Below are 26,675 nucleotides of genomic sequence, written 5' to 3'. Positions count from 1 at the left end.
ACAGTGTGGATGGATGAACCACCAGGCTGCCCCCAGCCCAGGCACCTCAGCTATTAGGGAAGAAGCCTACCAATCGGCATTCTAATCTGCACTGACATGTGGGAGCTTCCATAGTGTCCAGGGCCAGTGACCCTACACAGAAGCTTCTGCCTTCTGCCCATCAGTCAGCTCGCCGCTCAAAAACATCTCATTAAACCTGGCTCAAGCACAGCTCGGGGCCCCTGGGAAATATGCACAAATGACAGAGCTGTTCTCCTTTTTTGGCACAGGTCTTTTATCAAGCAATACAGAGTATATTTTCAATCATTCCCATATCACAATGAAGAGACAATCCCTGTTAGTGTGTGTCCTTGAGAAAGCCAAAAAAGACAAACAGAAAACATTGTGCCTTGGTGCACTCAGGCACGAGGGGGCTTTGAGACTCCATGAATCTTCACAGTAGTCAGTGAAGTGTAATTCAGTCTTTTTAACTTTATGATAGACATTCATGTCAGTGGCTTTAGGATAAGGAAAAGACTTTAGTGAAAAATGAAACTTCTGATGAATAACTTGGAAGATGTTGAATAATATACAAATATTTCTTTCCCCTCAGTCAGAGAGAGTCCAAATCCTGATGAGTTTCCATCCCTGTCATTGCCATTCTTTATAAGGAAACCAGTTTGGGAGGAGGAAAGAAAAGAAACTTTGGCATTTGGGGTAGAAGGAAGGAGGAGTCTGATGGCGGGGCTGGGTGGGGAGAGCCCAGGAGAAAGGAGGAAAAAAACTCAGCTTGGAATAATTGAAAGATCCTACAAGATGCAGGGAAATTGGCACATTGTTGATAATACCCATAATAACAAAGTTAATGATAGGTTTTCGGAAGGACCTTGCTTGGTCTGGGATTTGTTATAAAGAAAAGGAGACATTCAGCTGGCAGGCACGGCGTGTGTAGCAATGCCGCATTCATCCTACAACAGCCCACCAGTCCCATCACGGGCCCAGCCGCTTGTCTCCTTCACTGTCCCAGTCCTCATTTGCCTCTACAAAATTATTGGTATCTCCATTCTTCTCTGAGACTTGATAAAAGAACAGGTGTAAACATTCGTGGGGTGGTAGGGTTGGTTTAGGGGCTGCATTTTCTAAATTTGTTTCATTGTTCCTACAGAAAAGAGAGGAGGCAGCAGTGGGTTGATGGATGGGTTGGAGTGGGGCCAATGTGGCCAAGGAGGGCAAGGAGCACACCTTGGGGATCTGAGTCTTCCTGTGCTTCTGTCCTAGCATGGAGTCTCTTGCGCTCTGCCATACAGGTGTCCAAGGAAAGTGCAAAGGAAGGGTAGGGGCAAAGGGAATGCTCATTTATGCCGAACGTGTTGTGCTCTAGATGGTTTCTGTTTATTGTGTTATTTTCTTCCTAAGAACAAAAGAGAAAATTGAGGCTTGAGGCAGTTAGATACTTACCCAAGACCACATGGCTAAGAAATGCAGAAGCTGGAATTGAACCCAGATCCGTAGTGCTTCAAAGGCTAGATCCTTACGGCAACATCATGCTCCTGCCCCCAAAGGTGGAACAAATGCCCTAAAGGAGCCTAGGGTGAGTAGTGAGCCCTTAATTCTGAGAGCTCAGAGTGGGAGAGACTTCATTTGGCAGAAGGAAGTTTGCATGATACAAAGATAAACACTCATAAGAAGCATCTGCTGTAAACGGAAAACTGTTAGAGAGCAGACTACTCTCCAAAGCTGGTGGAGCCAGTTTCAACCTGCTCACCTTCCATTTGATGTCTTCCCTGGGTGTTTTCAGCCAGGCCTGTGGCTTCCAGAGCTCCACTTCTGAACTTCTAGCCATCATCCCATGTCAGAGCTACAGGGTGGGTGCTAAAGCTCAGGGAAGAAATTTGGTCCAAGTTTCCCTTCTGTTTAAAATGTGTTCCAGCACTGGACAATGCCTTGCTCAAGCTAAGTTTTTCACCTTAGAGTTCATGCAGAATCTCTTGCCACGTTTGATAACCACTTAAAACCTTAGTTGGTGATGTTTTGTTCCAATGTTTAACAAAGGCAAATTACATATGGATGGAACATTGCCAGCGAAACTGCTAAACAGAAAAGTTTCTCTACTTTTGTGAAAGGAATAAAATTAAAAAGTAGCAGAGAGCAACTTAAGAGTGATTTCCTTTGCCAAGAATCTTGAGTGAGGATTTCCTGTATCTCTGATACCCATTGTGAAGGACCTCAGTAATTACATTTTCTTTTCCCATTTATAAAAGAACAGTAAACCACTCTCTAGCAGATATTATGCTACCACAAGTCTCTTTTGAAATTATTGTCCGTCTTTGACCGATGAATGTTCCTGTTTTACTATGCTTAATAATCAGTATGGCAGAACAGTCTCATTACGTTTTTTAAAAAGTTTATTAAAAAGGACTCGAATGAAATACTTGGAAATCCACTAGATCTGCAAAACCATTATGGACATTTCATGTGACTTTTACTTTCTTATTTATTTTTTTAATTTATGAAATGAATACATACTCATCACAAAAATTTGGAATAATATAGAAAATACACACTTTGTCACGTGCAGATGAGAAAGTCAACATTTTTCTAAATCTAAACCCCTGATTTTTTATTTGTTAGTTTGCAGTTGTTTTTCTAGTCCATTTCCCCTCATTCCCCCATCCCTGTTCATCCTCCAGTTTTGCCTCTTCGTCAACTTTCAGAGCTCCATCGCTTTGCCAGAGAGAGAAGGGAAAGGAAGATTCTAGATGAAAAAAAGATGTGTGAGCCAATTCTAACACTTTTTTAATGCCAAGTGTAAATGTGATGTCATTTAAGAATTCTTCCTTAACTTTCACTACCCTCTTCCTCTGTGCGGGGGGTTATCCCTCTCCATCCCTCTGTCTCCCTGCTCTAAATTATCAAAGAACTTTGTCCCCCAAGAAAGGGTGATAGAAAATTGGATGAATACTTACAAGAATGCTCCTTAAATTTTAAGCTCCACCAGGCCAGGAAAGGGGTCGCATATTCATATCTGAAATTCCAGCACCTAACACAGTACCAGGCACTTAGTTTCTTAGTTTATGCTCAATAAATATTGAAAGAAGAGTGATTTTAAAAGTTGATTGAAAGGTTGTTGTAGTGGACATTTATTCTCTGTGCAGCATTCATTCTGTCTTCACAACCACTCACTTATTTCCAGTGGTGGTGGTGGAAGGATAACTTTTTCTCCTACTGTGTGTAGTCTAAGTGGAAGAGGAAATCCAAATGCCTCTACTCCCACTTCAAAAGCCAGAACAGTACTTATAGGTTTATTCTCCAAGATGGTTTTCTTTGCTGTCTAGTTTTCTAAGGTTGTTATGACAAGTTCCACAGACTGGGTGGCTTAAGCAGCAGAAATGGATTCTGTCACAATTGTGGAGGTTGGAAGTCAGAGATCAAGGCGTCAGCAGGGTTGGTTTCTTTTGAGCCCTCTCTCCTAGACTTACAGATGGCCATCTTCACTCTGTGTCTTTACATGCTCTTTTGTCTACCTGTCTGTGTCCTAATTTCTTCTTCTTCTAAGGATATTGGTCAGAGTGGATTGGATTAGTAACCATCCTAACAGCCTCCTTTTAATTTAATCATCTCATTAAAGGCCCTATTTCCAAATATAGTCACATTCTGAGGTACTAGAGATTAGAGCTTCCACATATGATTTTTTTTTTTTTTTGAGGAAGATAGTCCCTGAGCTAACATCTGTGCCAGTCTTCCTCTGTTTTCTACATGAGATGCCACCACAACATGGCTTGATGAGCAGTGTGTAGGTCCTATGCCCAGGACCTGAACCTGTGAACCCCAGGCCACCAAAGTGGAGTGTGCAAGCTTAACTACTACACTACCGGGCCAGCCCCTCCACACATGATTTTTAAGGAACACAGTTCAGCCCATAACAATCACTGTCTTATGCAGTAAGCATATGACCTAAACTTTACCAGTAGGGGAATTTATCTAGAATTTTGAATCTTGAGTAACCTGAGGATAGAAGAGATGATTACAGTTTATTCATTCTGGAGGTGAACCCTGGTGAGATGCTATTTGCCAGGAAAACAATCCTGTGCTTCCTGACTCCCATCCCTACAAACCTGTCTCAGATCCTGCCTCTTTCCAACCTGTGTTCTTCAGACTTGAGTTGATTCCATGGGCTCTTGATAGCCTTCCCATAAATTCTTTTTTTGCTTGAATTAGGCAGGATCAGTGTTTATTTTCTGTAACCAAGAACCCTAATTGATATAATGTTTTAAATACCTTTTAAAAAACTATCTAAAGCTATGCTCACTGACCTCTGACTATGTAGGAGTTCACCACCCCAACGGGAGGCCATCAGAAGACCCCAAAGCTAACAGGGGAGCATAAACAGCTTTTGGACTCAGAGAATTGGATTTCCATCCATGGATCAAGGTTCAAAGGAGATAAAACAATTCAAGAATAAGTGGAACATGGACACATCTCTGACTTTATTCTCCTTCTGAACTTTAAGTTAGGGTGATCGTACATCTCAGCTTACTTGAGTCAATCTTGTGTCATGCTTATTACTAGTGCTAAATTCACCCACAACTGTGTCCCAGTTTGGATCAAAAATGATATGGTCACCCTGCAGTGTGTTTAGATCACTGATGAACTTCCAGTGTTCAGAACAGAGCCTAGCAGAGAGCAGGTTTCCAATAAATATTTTTTTGAATGAATAAATGAATGAAAGAGATCTTGCCCCACAATCAGCTACAGATGCACATTTAATTATTTATTTTTCTTTTACTTGATGTCACTTGCTGGGTCTGTATTATTAGGCCAAGAGGCTTTGGAAGGATAGCATCTTGCTACAGAGAGCTCCTAGACAGAAAAGAGACATGTGTTTGGAGACCTGCCATGTTCCTGTTAGCACCCATGGAAATGGTGACTGCCTCTTTAAAAGGGATGCATTTCAAGGCAAGGTGTGAAGCCCACCTGTTGTTAGAAAGTCTGCCAAGATCTGAGCTCCGCTGGGCTCAAAGCTCTTTCTCCCCTTACCTGTCCTCTCCATTGCCTGGATGAGGCTCCAACATGATCAGTAGGCAACCAACATGCCACTAATTAGGAGGCACAAGGCATAGCAGAGGATGATTAGCTCATGATGAGCACACACTGCCTAGAGTTGTCTTGTTACCATTATAAATAGATTAGAAATATGAGGAGCATCTGCATTTTTCCCTCACAGAGGAGAATCTGAAATTGACAGGTTGAAATGAGAATGTGTCAAGTGGAGCTTCGTAATTGTCAAAAATTAACTTTATTTCTCTAGACTCATCTCTCTTCTCTTCTTCCCTTGGCACCCCTCCCTCAAAATGTCCCAGCTGCCAATGGAAGAAGCCCAATACTTCTCTAATTGAACCATAAGATTTTGGAAGGTCAGTGCAAGAAAGCCATCCTGGCGCTTGAAGGACCAGGTGTGTTGTTTATGGAGGCAATTATGTGCTCCCCAGGTGACTCTACCTAGGAACCGAGAAAGACAGATTAGCGACAAGGAAAACAATTCTGTTCTGTCTCTGTTGCTTCTGCATGGCCTGCTGTCTTCCCATCCACCATGCTTGGACATAACTGTTAATTGTAGTGAGTTCCCGGGATACTGACAGCAACAACTCTTTACAAGGGAAAAGAAGAAACAAAAGAACCTGCATTATAAGAAGAGGCTTCTGGGAGAGGCTCAAGGGACGAGAAGTAGGGCCTTCGTGGTAGAGAGAAATCCCTGGAGCCCAGCGGCCTTCAGTACCTGGGATGCTTGGGCACGGACATTTCAGATGAAGAAGTCTCAAACCTTCAGGGACCAGACCACATACTTTCTCAGGAGCAAATCACTGAAGGGTCTACTTTATCTGGTTCATTTCTAATAGCTGCAAACACTATTGTTCCCCAGAGACTAAGCCTTAATGACAGATGGTATGTGTGCCTGTCAAGATCTATTTTCCTTTGTCTTTGCTGACATTTTGAAAAGAATCTGTATCTTTCGCTCACTCTCTGAAAGAGCTCTCCTTGAGCTGTGACCAGAGTTAAAGGCAGGAAACCATGTCCTTGGTACCTCCAGATATATAAAAGGAATATTTTTACAAATAATTGTTTTATCTGATTATTTTCAATGTGTGAAGATGAAGAAACTCAAGTTAGTGACCCTCAGAGAGGCTTGAGGGATTGTAGGACCTGGAACTGCCCACATCATCACAAAAGCTTTGTATGAGAAGGGAAAGAGAACAAGAAGCAAGTTATGTTATCAATACTGGAGCCCAAACCATAAACAAGCAAGGCCAGGCTGTTTTCTTCCCGGTGGCATGGCTATCTCGAGGGCATCACCGTGTTTGGCAAGAGTGAGCATGTTTCAGAACCTGAGTCTCCACTCTTTAATTTTCTGAGGCATGCCTGGCAGCCCTGAGTAGAGGCGTCCATTTCTTGTCCCTTCCATATGGTCCAAGGAAAATTAGATCAGTTATATTAAAAAAATAAAAAGTAATAAAAGGAGCAGTGACTTTTGGGATCAAGGTGTAAATAGTGGATTTTAACCAAAATTCTTTTTCTTCTGAGGGGGAGGTGAAGGAGATGCCATGTCCCCCCAGGTAATTCCAAATTCTTTCTCTTGGAGTACATCCCTAGGTAAGAGACTGGTGAGATAATTTTTAAAACTAGAGGACAAGGAGGATAGAGGAAAAGGATCCAGGACAATAGAACTGAGACTGCTCAGATCAATTCATTATTTGTCAAGCCCGAGCTATTTTCTCTGTGTTTTCCCAAATTATCTCATTTGATCTGGGTTCCAACTGTGTGAGGTGGATGTCATTATCATCAATTTATAGGTAGGGAAATTGAACCCTGATTATGTCATTTTACCCCTCTGGGCCTCAGATAATTAAAAAGTAATGGATCCAAGTTTTATTGAGACTTTTTGTCTCCGAATAAATTGAACTGTAGCCGAGGCTGTCCTTCCTTTTTTTGTATACAATGTCCCATTGATTCCTCTCTGAAGGAACCTATATCTCATCATGATATATGGTCTGAAAACAGAGAGGCAAAGAGCATCTTAAAGGGAACTCTGCTACCTTAAAGTTAATGGTAATTAAAATAAGTTTAAGGGACATGAAGATGCAGTAGTACTTTGAGAGGTAATTGTTGGTCTCTATCTGGTCCCCTTTGGCAGCACTGTTGGAGCAGACAAGCGAATTTGGCAGGATCTGGTGTGTGTGTCGGGATGAGGCATTCTCATTGCTTATGTTTGCTCTCTGGCCTTCTTCCCTCTGAAAAAGGCAAGCAGCGCAGCATGTGAAGCTGGGGCCTGGCAGCTGTCTGTTGAGCAGCCTTATTTCAGTCCAGTGAGGGAAGCAAGGGCATCAGGCCATGAGCTGCTAAACAAGTAGGTCAGCAGGGTAACAGCATGAGATGGGTTGTGAGCCACTGAATGATGAACACACTTGGGAAGTTAGATTCTAAACCGTTCTGGACATTCTAAACACGGGAGCCATGTTGGCATAGCTATCAGGCTCTCTACTGGCTCTTAGTAATGTGCAGTTCAGTCAGCTTTGCACTTGTTAGGGAGGTGTGCAGTGGAAAGAACGCTGCCCTGTTGTAAAGAAGACATGGATTCTATCTTCAGCTCTGCAGTAATTTGCTGTGCAACCTTTGGGAAGAGACATTCCTCTCGGAGTCTCAGTTGATCCCTCTACAGGAGAAGAGAGTTCTAAGGATTGCCCATATTAGTCATCTCTCAATAATTTTGAAATTGGTATTGTGCTTTCCACATCTCTGGAAATCAAAACTAGCCAGTGAGGCAGGCCATAAAGTGTTTTCTTTTTACAAATAAGGAAATTGTGGTCCAGAATGACTTGTTGGAAGTCAGACATCTCCTAATTCCTGGCTTCATATTCTTTCCAAGGCACAATCCATCACCACCTTGACTCGTAGTGCGTTTTGTTCCAGGTAACTCAATTGGGTGGTGCTCTCAGAGTTGCAGCTGTTGCTCAGGAGGAAATGAGCACATTTGGAGACTGTTCTCACTTCTCCAGATTAAGGTGCCTTGTATCACCGTAACAGGAGCCCAGGGGAGGTGACTTACTCAGTCATTCTCCCTGAGGTATTTTAGTGGCAGATACAACAGTTATGCTCAAATTTCAGCGCACGTGAAAATCCTTGGAGAATCTGCTTACAACGCTGACAGCTGGACTCCAGCCCCACAGGGCTTCCGCAGGTTTAGCTATCAGGTCTAGAATTGCCTTAGAGAAGACAGTTCTGATGCAAAGAATGTCTTCACCACTAGTGAGAAACCCTGCATCGAAGTAGCTACAAAGCCAGCCGCACTCTCCACCATCTGCCTTTGGCTGTCTACTACTGAGAAAAATGACAGACCTGTGCTGGTGGTGGCTGCAGATGCTATATTCTTAGAATAGCTAAGGCCAAATGAACCAACTGACTAATACTATTTTACCATTTTATTTCACTTTCATGCTTTTTAATCTGGTGGAGCAATTTCATCAACCCAGACATAAAATTAACTTGGGAAGAACTCAGATCTCATTGGAGAGCAAAAACTAATGCATTTGGAAAATTCACCTTTGACTTGGGATAGGAATACTTTTCATTATTTGGGAAGCTCAAAGCCATTAAAAATCTTTTAAAGAAGTATAGGCACCATGTGTTATGAACCACTATTTAGACCAAAAAAACCCACTATTTCTTTTAGAGCTACCAGAAGTGACAGCCTCAATATTTGAGAACGGACTTACATAATGTCAATTTTTAAAAAGGTGAGTATAACTCAGGAAAAGCTATAAAACACTAGTACATAATTTTAAAATACATTCACAAATCAAAAGAAAACCCCCTTTGTTTAATCTTCTATCTCCAATTCGAGTTCAGAAAATATTATTCCAGAATATATAGCTCGTATCCAAAATATGGGAGAAAATTATTGACCAGAGCTTTCTAGTTTCTTGAGTTTCTGGGATCCATGGAAATTTATTACATATTTTGAGCACTAAAAAAATACACACATCCAACTTACAGCCCTGATTCTAGCTACTTAGTTCACATTCCTTTATTTATCTAGTGTGGAGAAGAGCCATTTATTCCTCCTTCCAACTTCCTCACTCAGAAGTGGGAAGATACGGAGACTTGCTGCAGGTTTGGTGCACTGAGCAGCAAAAAGGTAAAAAAGCACAGACAAAAAACAACTACATCTTGTTTGTATCCTCTTTTCATTTCTCCTGATGAAATCTTCAAGACCTGAGTTGGAGTTCCACCTCTGCCACTCACTGGGAGCTGATGTCAGACTGAAGGGCCTTGTAGTACCAAGACTTCTGCTTAGAAGTCCTGGCCACAAGCAATGGGATGGGTACTTGGATACTGATTCAAATGGGTCATTGAGTGAAAATTCCCCATGGGGTCACAGAAAATGAATAGGTATAGGAGACTGAACTCTTGTCCTCAAATTGTTATGGCCTTCCTATACTGGAATTATACATCCACATCTCTTTCATGTAACTTAGTAGTGCTTTGCACCAGAGTAAGCAGAGTCTCTTTTTCTAGCCCATTGAGGTTGCACTTGGCCAAGTGGTTTTTATTAGTCAATTGAATGTAGGTGATACTAAATAGAGTGACCATTTTGAGCCAAGACCTTCAAGGCATAGTATCTTCTGCTGGCTTCACTTGGAATTCTGAAATCTACCACTGAAAAACCATGACCTGAGTAGCTGCTGGTCTCAGAACGATGACAATCCATGTAGCCGACCTGAACCAACTACAGCTTGCATCAAAACTAGCCCAGGAGAGCCCTGTCAATCCCAACTGAGCTCAGCCAAACCCACAGCTGACCTGAAAACTCATGAGCAAAATGTAAATATCTGTTGTTATAAGCCATTCAGGCTTTGGGATTTTTTTTTTGCCCTTTAGCATTATTATAGTGATAGTTGACTGATATAATCAATAAAGAAAACTGCCCAAAGAGAGAATTCTTAGCCAGTTATATAGCTTTGATGTACAAAAATACATTTATTTTCAACAATTTCAAAACACTGTCTTTTTTTTACAGTAGAAATATTCAAATGGAAGAATAAAACCAAGAACAGTATATGTACATATACTGTATATATAGATATGACTCATGCATTTGTATTCCAGTGTTTAGTACAAGTATTGCAATTGTCTGCCCCATTTAACCCTTGAAACAAAAAAGTAGGATCTTTAGAAATACTCCGAATCCTTATCTATGTTGTAGCCAGTCAGATTTCTCTAGGTGCATTCTCTCAGTCTCTTACAGAGAATGCGAACAATACCCCACACAAATTAAACAGGTACAAAATTCAGCCTTTCCTCGCATATATATACAGTATATCATTTTTTAAAACAAGTGTGTTCAAGCTGAGCCTGAAAATAGAACAATGTTTACAGCATGGCTCCAAATGACCCTACTGAACAAAAGTGATATGTGTAAAAGGCGTGAAGGGGCTGGGGTGCTGCAAAAGAGAAAACTGGCTTTGAAAGCCATTCACCCCAGAGGCAAGAACTATCTTAAGGGAACGGAAGGCAGACATTTGACTTTAAGGAAGTTGTGTACATCTGACAAGCAAATAACACGGCTTTGCTAAAATCATCTTTGACTAATATCATTAAAGTCTAGACTCCTATTTGGCCTGCAGGGTTTGCATGAACTCGTGATTGCACAAATGCCATCTCCCTCCCAACCTCTCTAACCCCTTTTGTGCCAAGAGGCACTTGCTAGGCCTAACCTAGTGCCCAGGGGACTTTTCTGAGCTAATAGTAGTCCAAGAATTCTCCATAAGCAGCATACATTTCTATGGAATCCAACCAGAAAGCAGAATAATTGCCATTTTTAGATCCATTGCCTGGCTTCTGTTGCCTTTTGGTTAAGAAGCTTTATTTCCCCATCTGGGTCTCAGTTTGAAGTCTCTAGTAGGCTTTATCTTACAACCTCTTCCATGTCACTGATGGAACAAAAAGACCACGTGTTCTATGATGCCACTGTAGTGCTTCCTTTACCAATTGTCCCAAAGAAGCCCTCCCCCCGCCCCCCTTTATATACATAAGTAGAAACCAGCTATGGCGTGGACACAGAGATGCAAGAGTTAAGTGTGACAGACAACTGGAGAGCATCCAGAACCCAACACATCAAGCAGGCCTGGGGGTTGGTCAGCTCTGAGGGTGAGTGCATAAGCCAACACACGCATCTTTCTTTTTTCTGTTTTCTTTTTTACTAAACATTAAATTATTTCTTATGAAATAAAAAGCTATTTACATTGTAATTATATACAATAAACCATCTGTTGCCTCGCTATTGACATGCACGAGGCAGGACCTCTTTCATAAAGGTGTGCACGCTTTCTGCAGCTACTCCTCACCAACCTACCTCCTGCAGATCTAACTGGAAAATGGTTTGTGTTTTAGGTGTGTGCGCTGAGGGGTATGTGGGTGAGTTGGGGGGGGGGGGGATGGGAGGCTAATAAAAAGCCAATCAAACTTGAAAAATAAAAAGAAAGAGAGACCATAAGGAAAAAGAGAGTCCTTGCACTATCAATGGCAGAATAAAGCAAGGAGGCCATAGGAAGATGCATCCTTTGCCCTTAGCACAAATACAGCCATTTATTCTTTTTGTCTCATCTCATTTTAATCAGCTAAGAATGCCTTTGCCTCCCAAAGCTAATCATCTGTATGCTATATATGAAGGGGCCATTGGTAAACAAAAGGTAAAAAAGACATTTTCATTTTTCCATAATAATAGTAACAGTAATCATCAAAAATAAAAAGTCAGAAAGATGGTTGACCATGTGGCTTGTTGGTATTAAACACTAGTGCAGTTGGGGATCTCCTTTGTGCTTTCGCTGTTTGCAATGGTGGCAATGGCTCCTGTAGGGGAGAGAAGACAGAGGGAGAGAAGGAGGTAAATTTGACAAGGGCAGGGATCTTTGTTCTATTCACTGCTAAATGCCAAGCCACGCTTAATATGTATTTATTAAATAGAGCACCTGGATATTCTCTCCTATCAACTCACTGGCTTATCTCATGTGTGTTTAACATTTGCCCTCTCCCATATCAGCACACAAAGTAGGCGCAATACTTTGCCATCTTATACTCTGTTGATAACAATAGTAATAGCCAACAAGTATTGAACACTTACTATGTGGCAGGCACTGTGTTAATGAAATAATATCAGTTCATTATCACAACAATCTTAGAAGGTAGGTACTATCATTCCCATTTCACAGATGAGGAATATGAGGCAGAGAGAGGTCACAGAGCTAGTAGATTGGCACAACAAGAAAATGGACCCCGGGCTATCTGATGCCAGAGTCCACATTCATGTGATTATTAATAAGGACATATAATGCTTTTGCTTTATAGAAAAAAAAGAAAAAGTCCAACAGTAATGGATAGTAGGCCTCATCCTCCCCAGCTCTGACTCCAGCACTTTTGATCCTGATCTACTTTTAAGGGAGAAAAATTCTGCCAATTTAGCAAAGCCAGGGGTGGCAGACAAATTTTAAAACATGATTACATCACTGTAGCCAGTTGCTTTTCCCGACCCTCCAGTCTAGCACTATCTGAAGGACAGGCCAAGTGGGCTGACTGACCTACGGATGGGAGGGCAGAGGACACAGGAACTTGGCGGTACCAGCACACATACCTATGACCCGGGTGTCCAGCTCTTTGTCCAGCAGTTCCTCGGGCTCGGTGAAGTCACTGAGTGTGATTTTGGGGGTGTTTTCACTTTGGCTCACTGACCCAATCATCTCCTGCTCCTTGTCGTGTTGGACTTGAGCATAGATGTTAATCCAGGGGATTTTCCTACATGGGGCGGGAGCAAAATCAGATTATGATCACAGGGCATGCCAAACTTGGGCAATTGGAAATCCTGGGTGATAAGGGGAGAAAGAGCTATTAACAGGTCAGGCCAATGTCAGGGAAAGGGGCTGGTTACCCAGCCACTGTGGCCATGAGGCCAAGGAATACAAGATCAGAGACCCAGATGCCAAGGTGAGATGTAAACCACAGAACTCCCTGAGGAATCCCCTTCTTCTGGGGTAAAAAACCAGCAGGTGTAAACAGGGCAATGCTGGTGATCAGGTAGGCACTAAAACCCATAAAACACTTACTTCTTATTAAGTTTTTAAAGGGGCTGGACTTTGAGACCCATAAGAGTGTATCAAAGTGCAAAGACATCTTTTTTGTGATCTGTTGCATCAATTAAATCAATTCACATTTGTTCCCTTTATGAAGAGCCAAGAAATATAAGACTGATAGCCATTGCTATGACTTTCAGAACACTTTCCATGGCCAAGTATATTAAATACTTTGACAGTCAGTTTCCTCATCTGTTCAATAGGAATAACAATAGTTTCCTTTTAGGATTGTGGAGAGGATTAAGGATTAAGAGAAGCTAAATAATATCCTGTAAAGACACAAAGGTAGTAGGTTTGGAAACAAGGCAAGCCGACTTGAAGTTGGAGGAACCCGCAGGTGCAGACTGAGATCTTCTGGGAGGATTCACCTCCTGACCCATCTCCATCATCTCCTGACCCACTGTGTTCCAGCTTCTGCAGCCTAATTTGATTCCTCAAATCCAGCTCTTCTCAAACTTTAATGTGCTTAGGCATCACCCAAGTTCTCATTAAAATGCATTTGTGATTCTGTAGGGCTGGACAGGATGGGTTGAAATTCTGCATTTCTGCCAAGCTCCCAGGTGATGCTGGTCCTGCTGGTCTGAGACTCAAACTTGGAGTAGTAAGATTCTAATACATCAAACTCGTCCCCACCTTGGGAACTTTGAATCAACTCCTCCCTCTGTCTGTAAGACCTCCTTCCACTATTTTCATGATGGTGTCTTTCTTGTCCTTCAGAATCTGGCTTACATGTCACTTCCAAGAGGCCCCCCGCAACCACCCAAACTCTCCTGTTATAAATATTTAATATGGGACAGTGTCTATGAAAGAAGGGGATAGGGTGTGGTTTAGGGTGATGCAATAGTCAATGCCCATTGACTTGTTTTCTGTCTTTCTCTCCCACTAGACTAAAAGCCCCGCTTAAGCAAGGTCTTTGTTTTCTATCTTCACTGCTATACACTTACCTTATATAACACAGTGCTTGGCACATGGTTTACATTCAGTAAGTATTTGCAGAATGAATGAACAAATGACCTCAAAGCCTGTGCTCTTTCCACTTTCATATGCTATGTTCTCAAACAAAAAGATCACATTTTTATTTTGGAATATTACATCTAGAAGAGACCTCTCTAACCTCATTAAATGATGGATAAATTGGATTGAAGTCCACACATTTCAAGAAGGTGATTACTGGCAAAGATGTTATTAAAACTTGAGATGGCTATCACCCACCCCAATCCAAAACATTCCATGCATTTCTAAAGGAGAATTGCTCTGTTGTCCCAGTATCAACCAGTAGTATTTTCGAGCATCTACATTTCCCTCCCTACTCCAGTCCCCAGTGAGGTAGAATGTGTGGGTATTTAATAAGGTTTTCCTGTTGCTAATTCAGAGGGAAAGATCCAAAAATAGGTTTAAAACATGCAGTAGTTTCTACTTTTCCTATACGGTCAGCTTTCATGTCTTTAATGGTCGCTTTCCATACACCAAGGGAGGTGTCCTTGTGACACCTACAGCTCTAAACCAGCTTAATATAATTTACAAGAACCTTAAATGAACAGACTCTATGTGAGGCAGCAAACCGGCAGGCTCTCTAAATGCGGATAATTAAAAATTCATGCTGCCCCTTACTTTTCTCTTATCTAAACAGAAATGCAGCCTAACGACTTAGTTTTCTTTTAATAATAAACATACATATTACTTATGAATGTTGAGATCAACTGTAATATTTATTAGGTGCTAGGGGCAGTCAAACCTCCTGATCACACTGGGCTGTGTACTTCAGAGCTGTAACCAGAGTTCACTGTCTCCCCTTTCCTGCTCTCCTAATCATGCTATGAGGATAGGGATAAATTTGGCGTTATAAAGATTATTCATTTTATTTCAGTCTCTAAAAGCAGGCATTTTATTTTTCCATTTTTAATAGCTGGTTGGAAGGGAAAGAATTTTATGTCATAATTTGCAGCATTTAAAAAATTGTCTAATTGCTTTTCATTTCTTAACACATCCACTTGTAGGACTGTTGAGAATGAAAGTCAAGAATGAATTCCACTTTTGCAGGTAAGCAAGGTGGGAAATGGACAGATTAAGAGGTATGTCTTGGGCTACACATTCATACAGGTTTTAATAAGAGGAGTAAGATGGATCAACCCAAGTCACCTATAAAAACTTCAGTTTTCATTCACTAGCTCTGACCATGATGAGTGTTAGAAGCCTGTTGGAGGAAATTTAGACAAACAAAGGCTTCAGACTGTGATGAAAGCTTTACTGAAAAAAAGACTGGAAGAAATACAAAAGCTCAGAAGCTTTCTCGGATAACCAGAAAAAAATGAATCTACAGTATAAACAGAAGGTCTTGTGGGGCAGAGTTTTCAGAAAATAAAATCCATCTCATAATGGTTTTTAATTATATTGTCTGAAACATCAGAAAATAGCAGTCACTATCCAGGAACAAGATCAAACGTGAGAGACAGGGTGACGTTTACTGAAAGGAAGCTGGGGGCTCGGGATAACTCTGTTCTCCTTCTCCTGTTAAGTGGCCACTTGGGACATTGAGATTATTTTCAGTGCCTGGCATGCAATAGGCACTCAATAAATGTTTGTTGATTGAATGAATGGTTTGATGAGTTAATGCTGGCAACTACAGAAAGTTTTGGGTCTGAAAACTGAGATGGCCAGTGATCTGGAAACAGATACAGACCCACGCTTTCCCTAGACTGTGCTGTCCAAGTGTGTACTAGCCAGGTGTAGCTATTTAAATTTAAATTAATTAAAGTTAAGTAAAATTTAAAAATTCAGTTCCTCAGCCGTACTAGTAGCTACTGTATTGGACAGTACAGATTATGGAGCATTTTCGTCACTGCAGAAAGTTCCACTGGACAGTAATGAAAGAAGAAAAAGAAACACAAGACTAAGAACATGACCTTTATTTGTCAGCAAGCCAAGCACCCTCTATGTAGCCATCCTTGGAGTTCTATGTGATAAGGAGGGAAAGGAGACCAAAGAAATAAAAGAAGGTCAAACAGGACCTCAACCAAAGGGTTTGAGCATTGAGAGGAAAGCTTCCAGAAAAAGTGGCTAACAAAGAAAAGGAAACTGATAACTGGGTGCTCTTAGCAGACTCTGCTATTCATCCAGTTTGACTGGTGTTTGTTTCACAGGCTTTGTACATAATTCACTGTCTGGGACAGAGAAAGTGTTGGCTGATATTGGGGGAATACGGAGGTCAAATCCTTGGATGAATGAAATTGTGCTTTGAATCCAACTGAAGTACACCCATAAATGGACATTGCCTTGACCACACTGTTTCTATATTGAATCTTTGTTCTCTAACTGTGAAATGAAGGTTTGTTCCCCTCTCTTTAAAGGGAACACGGGCAGGTGGGTTGACATGGCTTGATCCAAGAGAACATGAGCTCACATATTGGTCTATAAATTGAGTAGGAAGGTAAACCTCACTTGGCCCTATTAGTGGCAAGTGTTCAAGAACACTGGTTTGGCTAATGCTGAGATGTATATTGATTAAAATGGGTGTTTTTAAGCCTGAGATATCCACTGGAGAAGAGCTAAAGGGGCTTGGGGTGGGGGGCTGGGTAAAGTACCTTTACCACTGACCTCTTTCAAAATCCAAAAGCATTGCCTTCAATGCCTAGAAAGACTCCCAGGACCAAGTTATGCTTTTCCAAACTCATCTGACAATAATAATATTTTTACTTTACCTAGTCATCCTGAGAAGCATATCTCTATGCCACTGATACAATTTTTTTGAGCCTACTATGTGCCAGTTTGTGACATAGATGGTACCTTTGAAAAGCATGTTCTCGGTTATTTACAGTAGTTTTTGTTGATTATTTAGTATGTATTAGGTTTAGATATTATTACATTGAAACCATACAGCAAACCTATAAAGTATTATTGTTCTTCCCATTGTACAGATGAGGAAACTAAGGCTTAGAGAGGCAAATTCAATTGCCCAAGGTCACAAATGCTAAAAGTTAAAATTAGGTCTGTCTGATTTCAGAGTTCATACTCTTAACCAGTACACCTCTTGGTAGAAACTAAAATTTCATGTTTTTAGTAAGTGTCCTGTTATATCACCCCTCCTGTGGCCTTCGAAAATAATTTCTGAATACATGTGTAGTTTGGTTTTCCTGACCAATTTCCCTTTAGAAACAGGAAAAAGAGGGAGGGGGATAAAGGTTGACTATTTTTAGCATGCAAATTTAAACTGAGATACTAGATATCTGCAATATGAGATAAGACAATGTGTGTGTGTGTGTGTGTGTGTGTGTGTGTGTGTGTACATCCGCGTATGAGATTTCAGCGGCATTTTTTCTATTTAATCACCCTCAATGAGTGTTAAGCTGTATAAAATGATCTCCTGAATATTTGAGACCTTTATTTAGAAATTTAGGTGAGATTTAAAAACCCCTTACACTTCTCTTGAAGAGAATAAATTGATTTCACAGGCTATCCTTCATTTTCCTAACTCAATATACCTATAAATTGGATAGAATTCAGATTCTTAAACCCATTTATTCCTTGACCCTCAACCATTTTTGCTTTTCTCCAATGCCAGACAGAGCTTCTAGTAGAATTAATATCACATATTCAAGATGAGTTTAGGAATGTTGGTTAAAGGAAGAATAAGCTCCCATGAATTTAGCTGCAAGATCAAAATTGAGTGATAGTAGCACATACATACCTTTTAAACTTGTAGATCAGAAACACAGCCAAGCCGACAAACACTACTGACAAGAGCATAAGCATAGCTGAGCTGCTGTGCCCAGCACTGGAGTCCACCAAGGGAGCTAGGAGAAGAGAAGAGCCATGCTCACTTGGAAGCTATTAGCTAGAGGGAGTTCCCATTGGAGAAAGGAGGCCAGCTGGTCTCCATCTTTATAACCAGTCTCCAATTGCCCTGCATGCTATCTGGGCACAGGATAGTATGATGAGAATGACAGCCCTAATGACAGCTTTCTAGTAAACTCCTCTGCTCTGCCAGGGGAACTTACTGTTCTTGGTGTAAATTGAGCAACGTGTGTCCAGCTAAGAAGAAGGGCTTATATGCTCTGTCTCTTAGACAGCCCAAGTGTCTGTCTACGTGATTGTAGGTGGCCCATTGGGAACTTTGGTTAAACACCGATGCAATGTTTGCATTTCTTCCTTTATGCTGTTCTGGTGAAATAATCCTGGATGGGCACATTTGGGACCTCTACATCTGAAAGGGCTTGTATTAATAAGAAACATTTAGCAAATAAGCTCTCCCAGAGAGTCTGTAACGGATGCCCAATAGGACATGCCTTTTAAAATGCCTTTTACAAATCAACCAACTAGAGCTGATCCCTGTTTCAGCTTAAACTTACACATCGTAAATCCAAAGGGGGTTTAAAGTTATCTGATCTGGCCTCCCAACCAAGATTCATGGAATCAGAGAATCATAGAAATTAAGAGAGCCTGAGGACTACCTACTATAACCCAATGGCTGCAGATAAAAAAAAGATAATAATAAAGTCAAGCTCCAAAGAAATTCCCCAAGATCATCCAGGGATTCAATAGCAAGGCCAGTTCTAAGAATGTTGTCCTGACACCTCAACAGGAAGGGTTGAGCAAGATGTGATTAATCCTTCTAAACCACCACTACACAAAAGGGCCCTGCCACAAAGCCATTTTCAGGCACTTATGGAGAGGCGTTTGGTAATTATCTGCTCCCTTTTCTCTCCAGGATAACAGGTCATCACAACCATTTCCCCCCAAGAGGCACTCACCTAATGTCAGCTGTGTCACATACACAATGACTTGAACTCCTGGCTTCAGCTCAAACTGGACCAGGTTTTGGTTTAGAGCATTAAACAGCATCTCTACAATCTGGAAAAAAGAGAGAGATGCTACATGGGAAGATATGACACGTGACAATGCTCCCTCATGGAGTAAGAAACCAGGGTAAACTGGCAAAAAGTGACCATGTTCAATCAGAGGACAGGATACTGGAACATTTTTCTGTTTGGTCTCCCAGCCCTTGGCGCCTGCTGAGGCTAAGGAAGTAGTTGGTATCACTGGCTTATATTGGAGAGGAGAGTGAGACAGAAACAGGTGTGTACAAGTCACCTAGTGAATTAGAGTGGATGACAGACAGATGTTTCATTCAGCTCCTAGTTCAGTGCTCTTTCATCCATGCCTTTATAACTGATCATAGAAAGACATGTTGTGGGCTCCAATGAAAGAAAGTTAACCCATCATTAGTTCTTTAATCTGATGAAGTAATACACACAGGATAGAGAGGCCCCTGCCAGGACTGAAGAAAGCACATAGACCACAGCCCACTCTTCTGCTTTTTCTCTCTTAGAGACAATGGGAGGCGAACATCAAAGCAGAAGCTGCCTCCTTTTTATGGGATAATTTTTCGTCTTTACTTTTCCCCAGCAAGTCTCAGAACACATAACATCGATTTAATCACTCTGTAATTCCCACATGAAAAGCTGAGGCAGACTTAGGCTGTTGTCCCTAACTCTTATCTTGCCATACACGCCTTAATATCACAGCTGCTATTCATCACTGTAATTACCTATTTATCTAAATGGATGGATATTGTAGCTTCCAAATATAGTTCACACATGCCACTTGCTATTTCAGAATAAAGAGGTCTTGCATAAGTGATGTATGCATTGGAAAGCTGACTTTATTTCTGGCCAACTTCAATACGCAACCCTGCAATGCAAGGATCCACTTCACTTTCCAGAGAAACTGACTGAGATGGCATCTGTGCTGCTCGAGGAGGACTGTGGGTGGATGTGGGGATGGGGTGACAAGCAGATCAGTAGTAGAGGGATGCGGAAGATGTCTGTGCAAATACGGGAACAAATGTGTTTGATTCACGCTGATTTTTAGCAGCCTTATTCTCACTTACTTCTACTTCTCCTAACTTAGCCTTATGGGAAGGCAGGCAAGGGTGAAGCAGAGCGCAGCCAATAAGACCAGAGTAGGAGCAGGAAGTGAGAGAGGGCGAACCACGGGACTGGCCATCTCCTTACTTCCAGGATAGTCTGCAGATCACAGGAACTATATGCACATTTGACGAGGAGAGTAAATCACGTTCCCTTTTGGAAATGCTGCTTCCTTAGTCAAAGCAAGATGAGAGAATCCATCTCTCCCCAAAGAACCATGTTTAAAATCAGTTCATTTTCTCCCCAGAAGCAGAACTTAGATTGACCAGGATCTTTTAAGACAAGAAGCACATTTTCCTAGAAATAGACAGGGAAACTCCAACACCTTTCTTTCTTTCCCCCATCTCACTCCCCCAGGACAAGTCATTGACGCGGGAGGCAGGAGCAAGTGCCAGAGATGCCAATTGCTGGAATGAATGCTGCCAGGGGTGCTTTTCCTTCCTGTGTGGCTGAAAGCTCCAGCCCATCTGCATTTGCATTTATTCTGGGTAAGGCTGACTGTTCCTCAAAGGCCTGCATACTGGACAGAGAATGACAGGCTGATGAGCCAATGGGAGAGCTTCTCTCCTTTTTTGGCTGGAAATAACTTTGTGTCCCCCAAGAGCATAAGGTGCAGGCAAGTCTCCTAGCCAAATTTTCTTTCACTTACTTGTTCCAGGTCCCCTTCATTGCCTTTCCTCCTCTCGGTCAAGTTCTTTGGGGGGAGGATGAAGAGCTCTGCTGAAGTGGGGAGACCAGGGAACACAGCAACTAGGATCTGGTCTTCCGGGACGCTGGTTACCTGCAAAGATGTTTAGACAAAAGAGTGAGGTCCTGGAGGAGCCAGCCTTCCCCAAGCCAATGACATATATGTTCATATACATGCTCATATATGTTCCTTAAATGCGGCATTTTAGGCACAGCTTCCAATACACATCCAGGCTTTCTTTCTGTTTTCCCCTAGAACTGCCAGGTGAAGAATTATCAGTTTCACTACCTCCTCTGTTCTTACATCCGTTTTTTCCCTGAAAATAAAATACTCCTACAAACGATTTTCAAAATATTGTTTGCTGGGACCATTTGCAAAATTTCCTGCCATATTTTCCATTTTTCTGCACTAAGAGGACTAGAGCTTCTGGCTAAAACTTGAACAGACTGGCTGCAAATGAGGAATAAGAAGCGATAAACAAATACGGGAAAATGCAAATTAAAAAAAAAAGCAAAGCAGCTCTGTTTTCACTTACTAAAGCAGGATTTTTTATTAAGCTAAAATAGCCAATATTGGTGAAGCTTCAATTAAGAGGTTTCCTCACTGGTTGTTGGCAACACTACAAATTGATACATCTTGCCAATTTGTTTTCCAAAAGAGTTACTTTAAGGTCGTAAAAATACTTATACCCTCAGTCAGTAACCATAACTTGGAGAGTTTGTCCTAAAGAAATAATCCAAAATACAGGAAAAGCCATATGCAGGAAGAAATACTTATAACATTATTTATAACAGCAAATAAAAACTCAAATATTAAAATAATTAAATAATGGTATAATCAACTGATAGAATGTTATTCTACCATTAAGAAGATAATTAGGAGTGAACCAACAGGGAAAACACTTATGATAGCTATACTCTGATCTATTTCCTTACAATTCTTTGGTTACAACTCTATCAAAATACAAATGCACAGAATTAAAAAAACAAAACAAAACAAAACAGTAAAATTTGTGTTAAGATGCTGAGATTATGAGTGAATTTTTCTATGCCTGGGTATTTAGTAAATGGATGATATTGCTTTTTGATAGAAAACTTAAAAGGAAGCTTCTGTCTGAAGGCAAATTCCTGAAGAAAACAAAACTCTGAGTTCTCCCTCTGTAAAAAGTATGCTTCTTCTTTCCCATTGGTCTCCTGAACGTCTTTTATCCAGAACAATGCCTCCTCTCCTGCCAATCCAAATATGATACATAGTTTTTGATCTGGCTGAAATCCCCACCTCCTCCAAGAAGTCTCCCTTGACTATCTCTGCCTGCAGTGTCCTCTTCCATGTCAGCCTCTTGCCTCAAGCACTTCCAGATTACCACGTCCACCACACTTCAGGGACCTAGGTCATGTCCACTGTAACATACAAGTTATGTCTGGTTGATATAATCTTTTTTCCAATAGGTTCTTATTATATATTTGCCCACACATTCCCGGAGGTCTATGCGCCTACCTCACTGTTCCAAAAGATGCCTGATACAGAGTAAAGACTCAATAAATAGTTGCAGGGTTGAACAGAGGTGGAGGGGTGAGTTGTTTCTCATGTGCTCAGCGCTGATTCATATTTGGAACTAGGCTTACAGTTTGGAATTACCACCCAGAGATGTAATAAAGAAAAGTGAGAGTGCCAGCTTGCAGAGAGCTACTAAGTAGCACTCAGAAGCCTGGGAAGTCTACCAAGCAAGGAGGATCCCCTGGGAACCTCTGCTTCCTGCTTGGAGGAATGACCCTGAGTAGCTAGAAGTCTTGGTACCCAAGTCCACGAGCGAGAAGGCTTTATCCTAACCAGCCAGGAGAAGCAAGGCTCCAGAGATCAGACTGAGGAGCAAAACATAGGGAATCAGCCAATGGAGTGAAGGGGCAAGCCTAATAGTGCCATCGGTGGTGTCACCCTTTGTCCCAGGGAACAGTGGTCTCAGGGAGCATCAGTCAGTTAGGGACCTTCGAGGGACCTTGAAGATGTGTGTCTAGGCACTCGCCTGGGGTGAAGCTGAGGAAATATGGTATGAGTCAGAGGATGACATACCTTAGTACAACTTTCTAGAAAACCTCAGGTATAGTGGCTGTTTTTAGGGACCTAGGGGAGGTTGTGTGGGATGGTGGTAGAAGCACAATTTGATTTAAGTGTCTAGATTCACTTAATTCCATTCGAAGGGACATACGAGGGATAGGTACTCATGAGATGTAAGGCCCAGGCATCAACTGACACAGCTGATTATTATTTACTAGTAGCATTATTATAATTACCAAGTTATGTATTAAAAAGCTAGTCTGTTTTTCATAAATATAATTATACAAACTACAACACAATCCTGGATGTTTCACAGTCAAAGGCATATAGGAGAAGTCACATTTTCATCTCTTTGTAAAAAAATTTGAGGTGAAGTTCCTCTTGTAGACAACTCCCCACAAGAAGGCTCTTACACCATTCTCTTTTGTTTATTCTTCTTCCGTTCTGTCAGCTCCTTCTCCATGTCCTTCCCTGGATCTTTCTCCTCTGCCTTAGGGAGCATCAGCATTCATGTCTTCCCTGATCCCACCCACCCTGGGGGATGGTCTAAAGACCCCCCACAGCCTCAGCTCCCAGATCTCTACCTCCAGTGTGAACCTCCACTTGACCTTCAGATCCATATTTTCAACTCTCCTGGTATCTTCACCCAACTGTTTCTCATGTGCTCTAAACTCATATAAAGATCAAACCAGCATTGTTCCCCAAGCATGTTTCTCCTGAGCGGTTGCCATCTTGACTAATGGCAAGGCCATCTCCTACCTACTCTGGTAATCAGAAACCTCCCTCTCTCTCATCCACACTAAACTTTATTTGTCACCAATTCTATTGTTCAACTTCCTAAGGAGCTTTTGGATCTTTCCTCTTCAGGATCTTACTATCTCTTGCTCAAGATAATTGCAGTAGTCTTTTAACTGGTCATCTTTTGTGAAATCTCTCCCCAGCCCTATTCATTTCCTACCTCAGCAGCCCATCCTCTGTATTGCTGCCAGAATGGGTGTTTGAAATAATCTATTGTCAGCATTTTTTACTTAAGTAAGAAAACAACACTTTTCCACTTCCCAGTGCCTACAGGATATATGTTGATCCTCTTTCAGCTTCTCAGACCCTTCACAACGTGACTTAACCGTCCTAGCTCTGCTTTAGCACACTTGCCTTATAACCTGTCTATCAGCTATACTGAACTCTGCCATTTCCCAAATGTGCTGCGCTCTTTTGAGAGTTCATGGCTTTGCATATGCTGTTTCCTGATGTTTACCTGAAAGACATCATCTTATAAATAGATAACACTACTATTTATCCTTTAAAACAGAGTTTAAGTATCTCCTCCAAAGGCCATTCTAATAGTTCACAGGTATTTACTGAATCACAAATATGTGCTAAGCCTGAACTTCCCTGGATAGAGTGAACCACACTTCTCTCCATGCTCTTCTGAAATGCTGGCAATGCCTCTACAATAAAACTAGTCGCATATTAGACTTATCTCTACATGTGAATTGACTATGTTCTATTCATCACTATATTCTGGTGTCTACCTCTGAGCAAAGGGTTAACACAATCCTTTCAACTTCCTCTAAGGCAAATCTAACATTGGTTAACTCTATACTTATAGAGTCTGCTGGCACGTTCTGCTTCCTGGCCTGTAGCCTTCTGATTACCACACATGGCCAACCATATTCTTGGAGTCTGAGTGTCTGGTTAGGAAAATCCCTTTGGGGACCACCCCATGGCCAAGTCATTAAGTTCATGCACTCCACTTTGGTGGCCTGGGGTTCCCTGGTCTGGATCCTGGGCACGGACCTAGTATTGCTCATCAAGCCATGCTGAGGCAGCCTCCCACACAGAGAGAGGAACTAAAAGAACCCACAACTAGAATATACAACTATGTACTGGGGGCACTGGGGAGAAAAAAGGAGGAGGATTGGCAACAGATGTTAGCTCAGGGCCAATCTTCAAAGGAAAAAAGAAAGCAAACCCCTTTGGTGGTCAAACAGCCAGCCAGCCTAGTGAATGATATTAGTATAGACTCAATGAGTGGTCCATTCATTATTCCATTAAAGGAGTCAAGCCTGTCTTAGAAAAATTTAGGATGAGATGGGGCCAATTTCCATCCTCAAATACTAGACTCTCTTTCTCTCTCTGTCTCTCCTCTGAAACCCCTCTATCCTTCCTTTCCTTCCTTCATTCCCTCCATTCTTCTTTTCTTTCTCTCTTTTTACAGAGAAATAATCCTTATCTAATTGTGGAATGGTGGCTTTAATCCATGAAAATGTATTCTGGACCAAATCATCTGCTTCTTTATGCATAAAGATATAAGCAAAGATAAAATCAACTTACTTTAACCAGAGCTCGCTTGATGACATTGCCAATATCTTGCCTCCACTCAGGAATATCAGGATTGTGGTAATCCAGATTAGGGGAGAATGATAAGAGTTGGGACTGGAAGTATTCTGCAAGGAGACAGAGTGTGTGAGTGGGGCTGAGAGAGGCTGTGATAGGCCAGGGGACTCCATAATCACTGTGCTTTAGAAAAAGGGTCCAATTTTTCCTGTGGCCTCAGCTATAGTTCCTTCTTTTCAGCCTGTTTCTTGACTTTTGAAAGAAAGTGGGAATTGGTGACTGGAAGAAACTTGCACTCCTACCATTGTTGTTAGTTCCTAAAAATCTTAAGGTCTTCTTCTTGTCAATGAGTATTATCTGAAATGAAAGATAACTATGAAACCCCAGAAGGGGACTCTTGCTACTGTAGGTGGTATCACGTAGAGCGAAAAATAAAGCATTAACAAATTGGGCTTGATTAGAATGGAGCCTTTTCTTGTCCTTAATTCCTTCCTCCATCCTGCTAGAAACTGCCTCAGGGGGTTAGAAAGTAGGCTGAAACCCCATATCTAGAGTGTGGGTAATGCTGAATTTCTTAATCTAGTTGGTAGGTACACAGGTGTGTTCACTTTGCGGCGATTCATGAAGCTGGAACACTCATGATCTGTTTACTTTTCTGCATTAAATTTATACTTCAATAAAAATGTTTACTTTAAAAAAAACCTTCTGGGCTCAGCCAGGTGGTGCAGTGGTTAAGTGCACACGTTCCTCTTCGGCGGCCCAGGGTTCGCCAGTTTGGATCTCAGGTGGAGACACGGCACCGCTTGGCAAGCCATGCTGTGGTAGGTGTCCCACATATAAAGTAGAGGAAGATGGACACAGATGTTAGTTCAGGGCCAGTCTTCCTCAGCAAAAAGAGGAGGATTGGCAGCAGATGTTAGCTCAGGGCTAATCTTCCTCAAAAAAAGAAGAAAAAATAAGTGCTTCTAGGTGCCCAATGAGAGAGCCTGAGCAAGTCTGCAGAGATGTAGAAAGGCACTCACCTGGGCTGAGGCAGAAGAAATATGGTCTGAGTCAAAGGGTCATATACCTTATACAACTTTCTAGAAAACCCAGGTAGAGTGGGTTTTTTTAGGGATCTGGTGACATTGTATGGGATGGTGATAGAAGCAGTTTGATCTACAATAAATGTAACAATTAAGAATGGTTCTCCAGGATTGAGAACAGGATAGTGGTCCTAATCACCACTCTCCTGCCCTGCTCTGTCTTTATATTCTTAGCCTTATTCTCAGCCTCTGCAGGCAAGGATGTTAGAATCTCCAACAATCAAGAAAACACATTGGTTATGTGTAGTTCATCTCAGTAGCTGAGCTGTGAGTTCTTCAAGGACAGGAACCATAACTCCTCCAGCATTTGAGATCACTTGTCCCCATTCTCACAAAGAGTGGGTGCTGTATGTGTGTTATAGACATCTCAGCAGGACATCAGATCTAGATGCTTCTATGACAGTCTTTCCAGCTTAGCATTCCTCCAATT

At 41.6% G+C, this 26,675-nt stretch overlaps 1 protein-coding gene across 1 annotated transcript in view; it reads right to left on the bottom strand.

Moving 5' to 3' along the window:
• Positions 1-11,818: 11,818 nt before the first annotated feature.
• Positions 11,819-26,675, bottom strand: part of SORCS3 (sortilin related VPS10 domain containing receptor 3) — a 566,298-nt gene continuing 551,441 nt past the window's right edge. Inside the window, exons 22-27 of the mRNA XM_046654523.1 lie at positions 25,158-25,270; positions 20,730-20,861; positions 18,905-19,004; positions 17,842-17,947; positions 12,662-12,822; positions 11,819-11,883 (exon numbers count right to left, since the gene is read on the bottom strand). Coding sequence (XP_046510479.1) covers positions 11,819-11,883; positions 12,662-12,822; positions 17,842-17,947; positions 18,905-19,004; positions 20,730-20,861; positions 25,158-25,270 — 677 coding nt within the window. The remainder of the gene's footprint in view (positions 11,884-12,661; positions 12,823-17,841; positions 17,948-18,904; positions 19,005-20,729; positions 20,862-25,157; positions 25,271-26,675) is intronic.

This window comes from Equus quagga, chromosome 2, assembly GCF_021613505.1.
Source record: "Equus quagga isolate Etosha38 chromosome 2, UCLA_HA_Equagga_1.0, whole genome shotgun sequence".
In the NCBI taxonomy this organism is placed as follows: Eukaryota; Metazoa; Chordata; class Mammalia; order Perissodactyla; family Equidae; genus Equus; species Equus quagga.
This window is presented reverse-complemented; position numbering and strand designations above follow the sequence as displayed.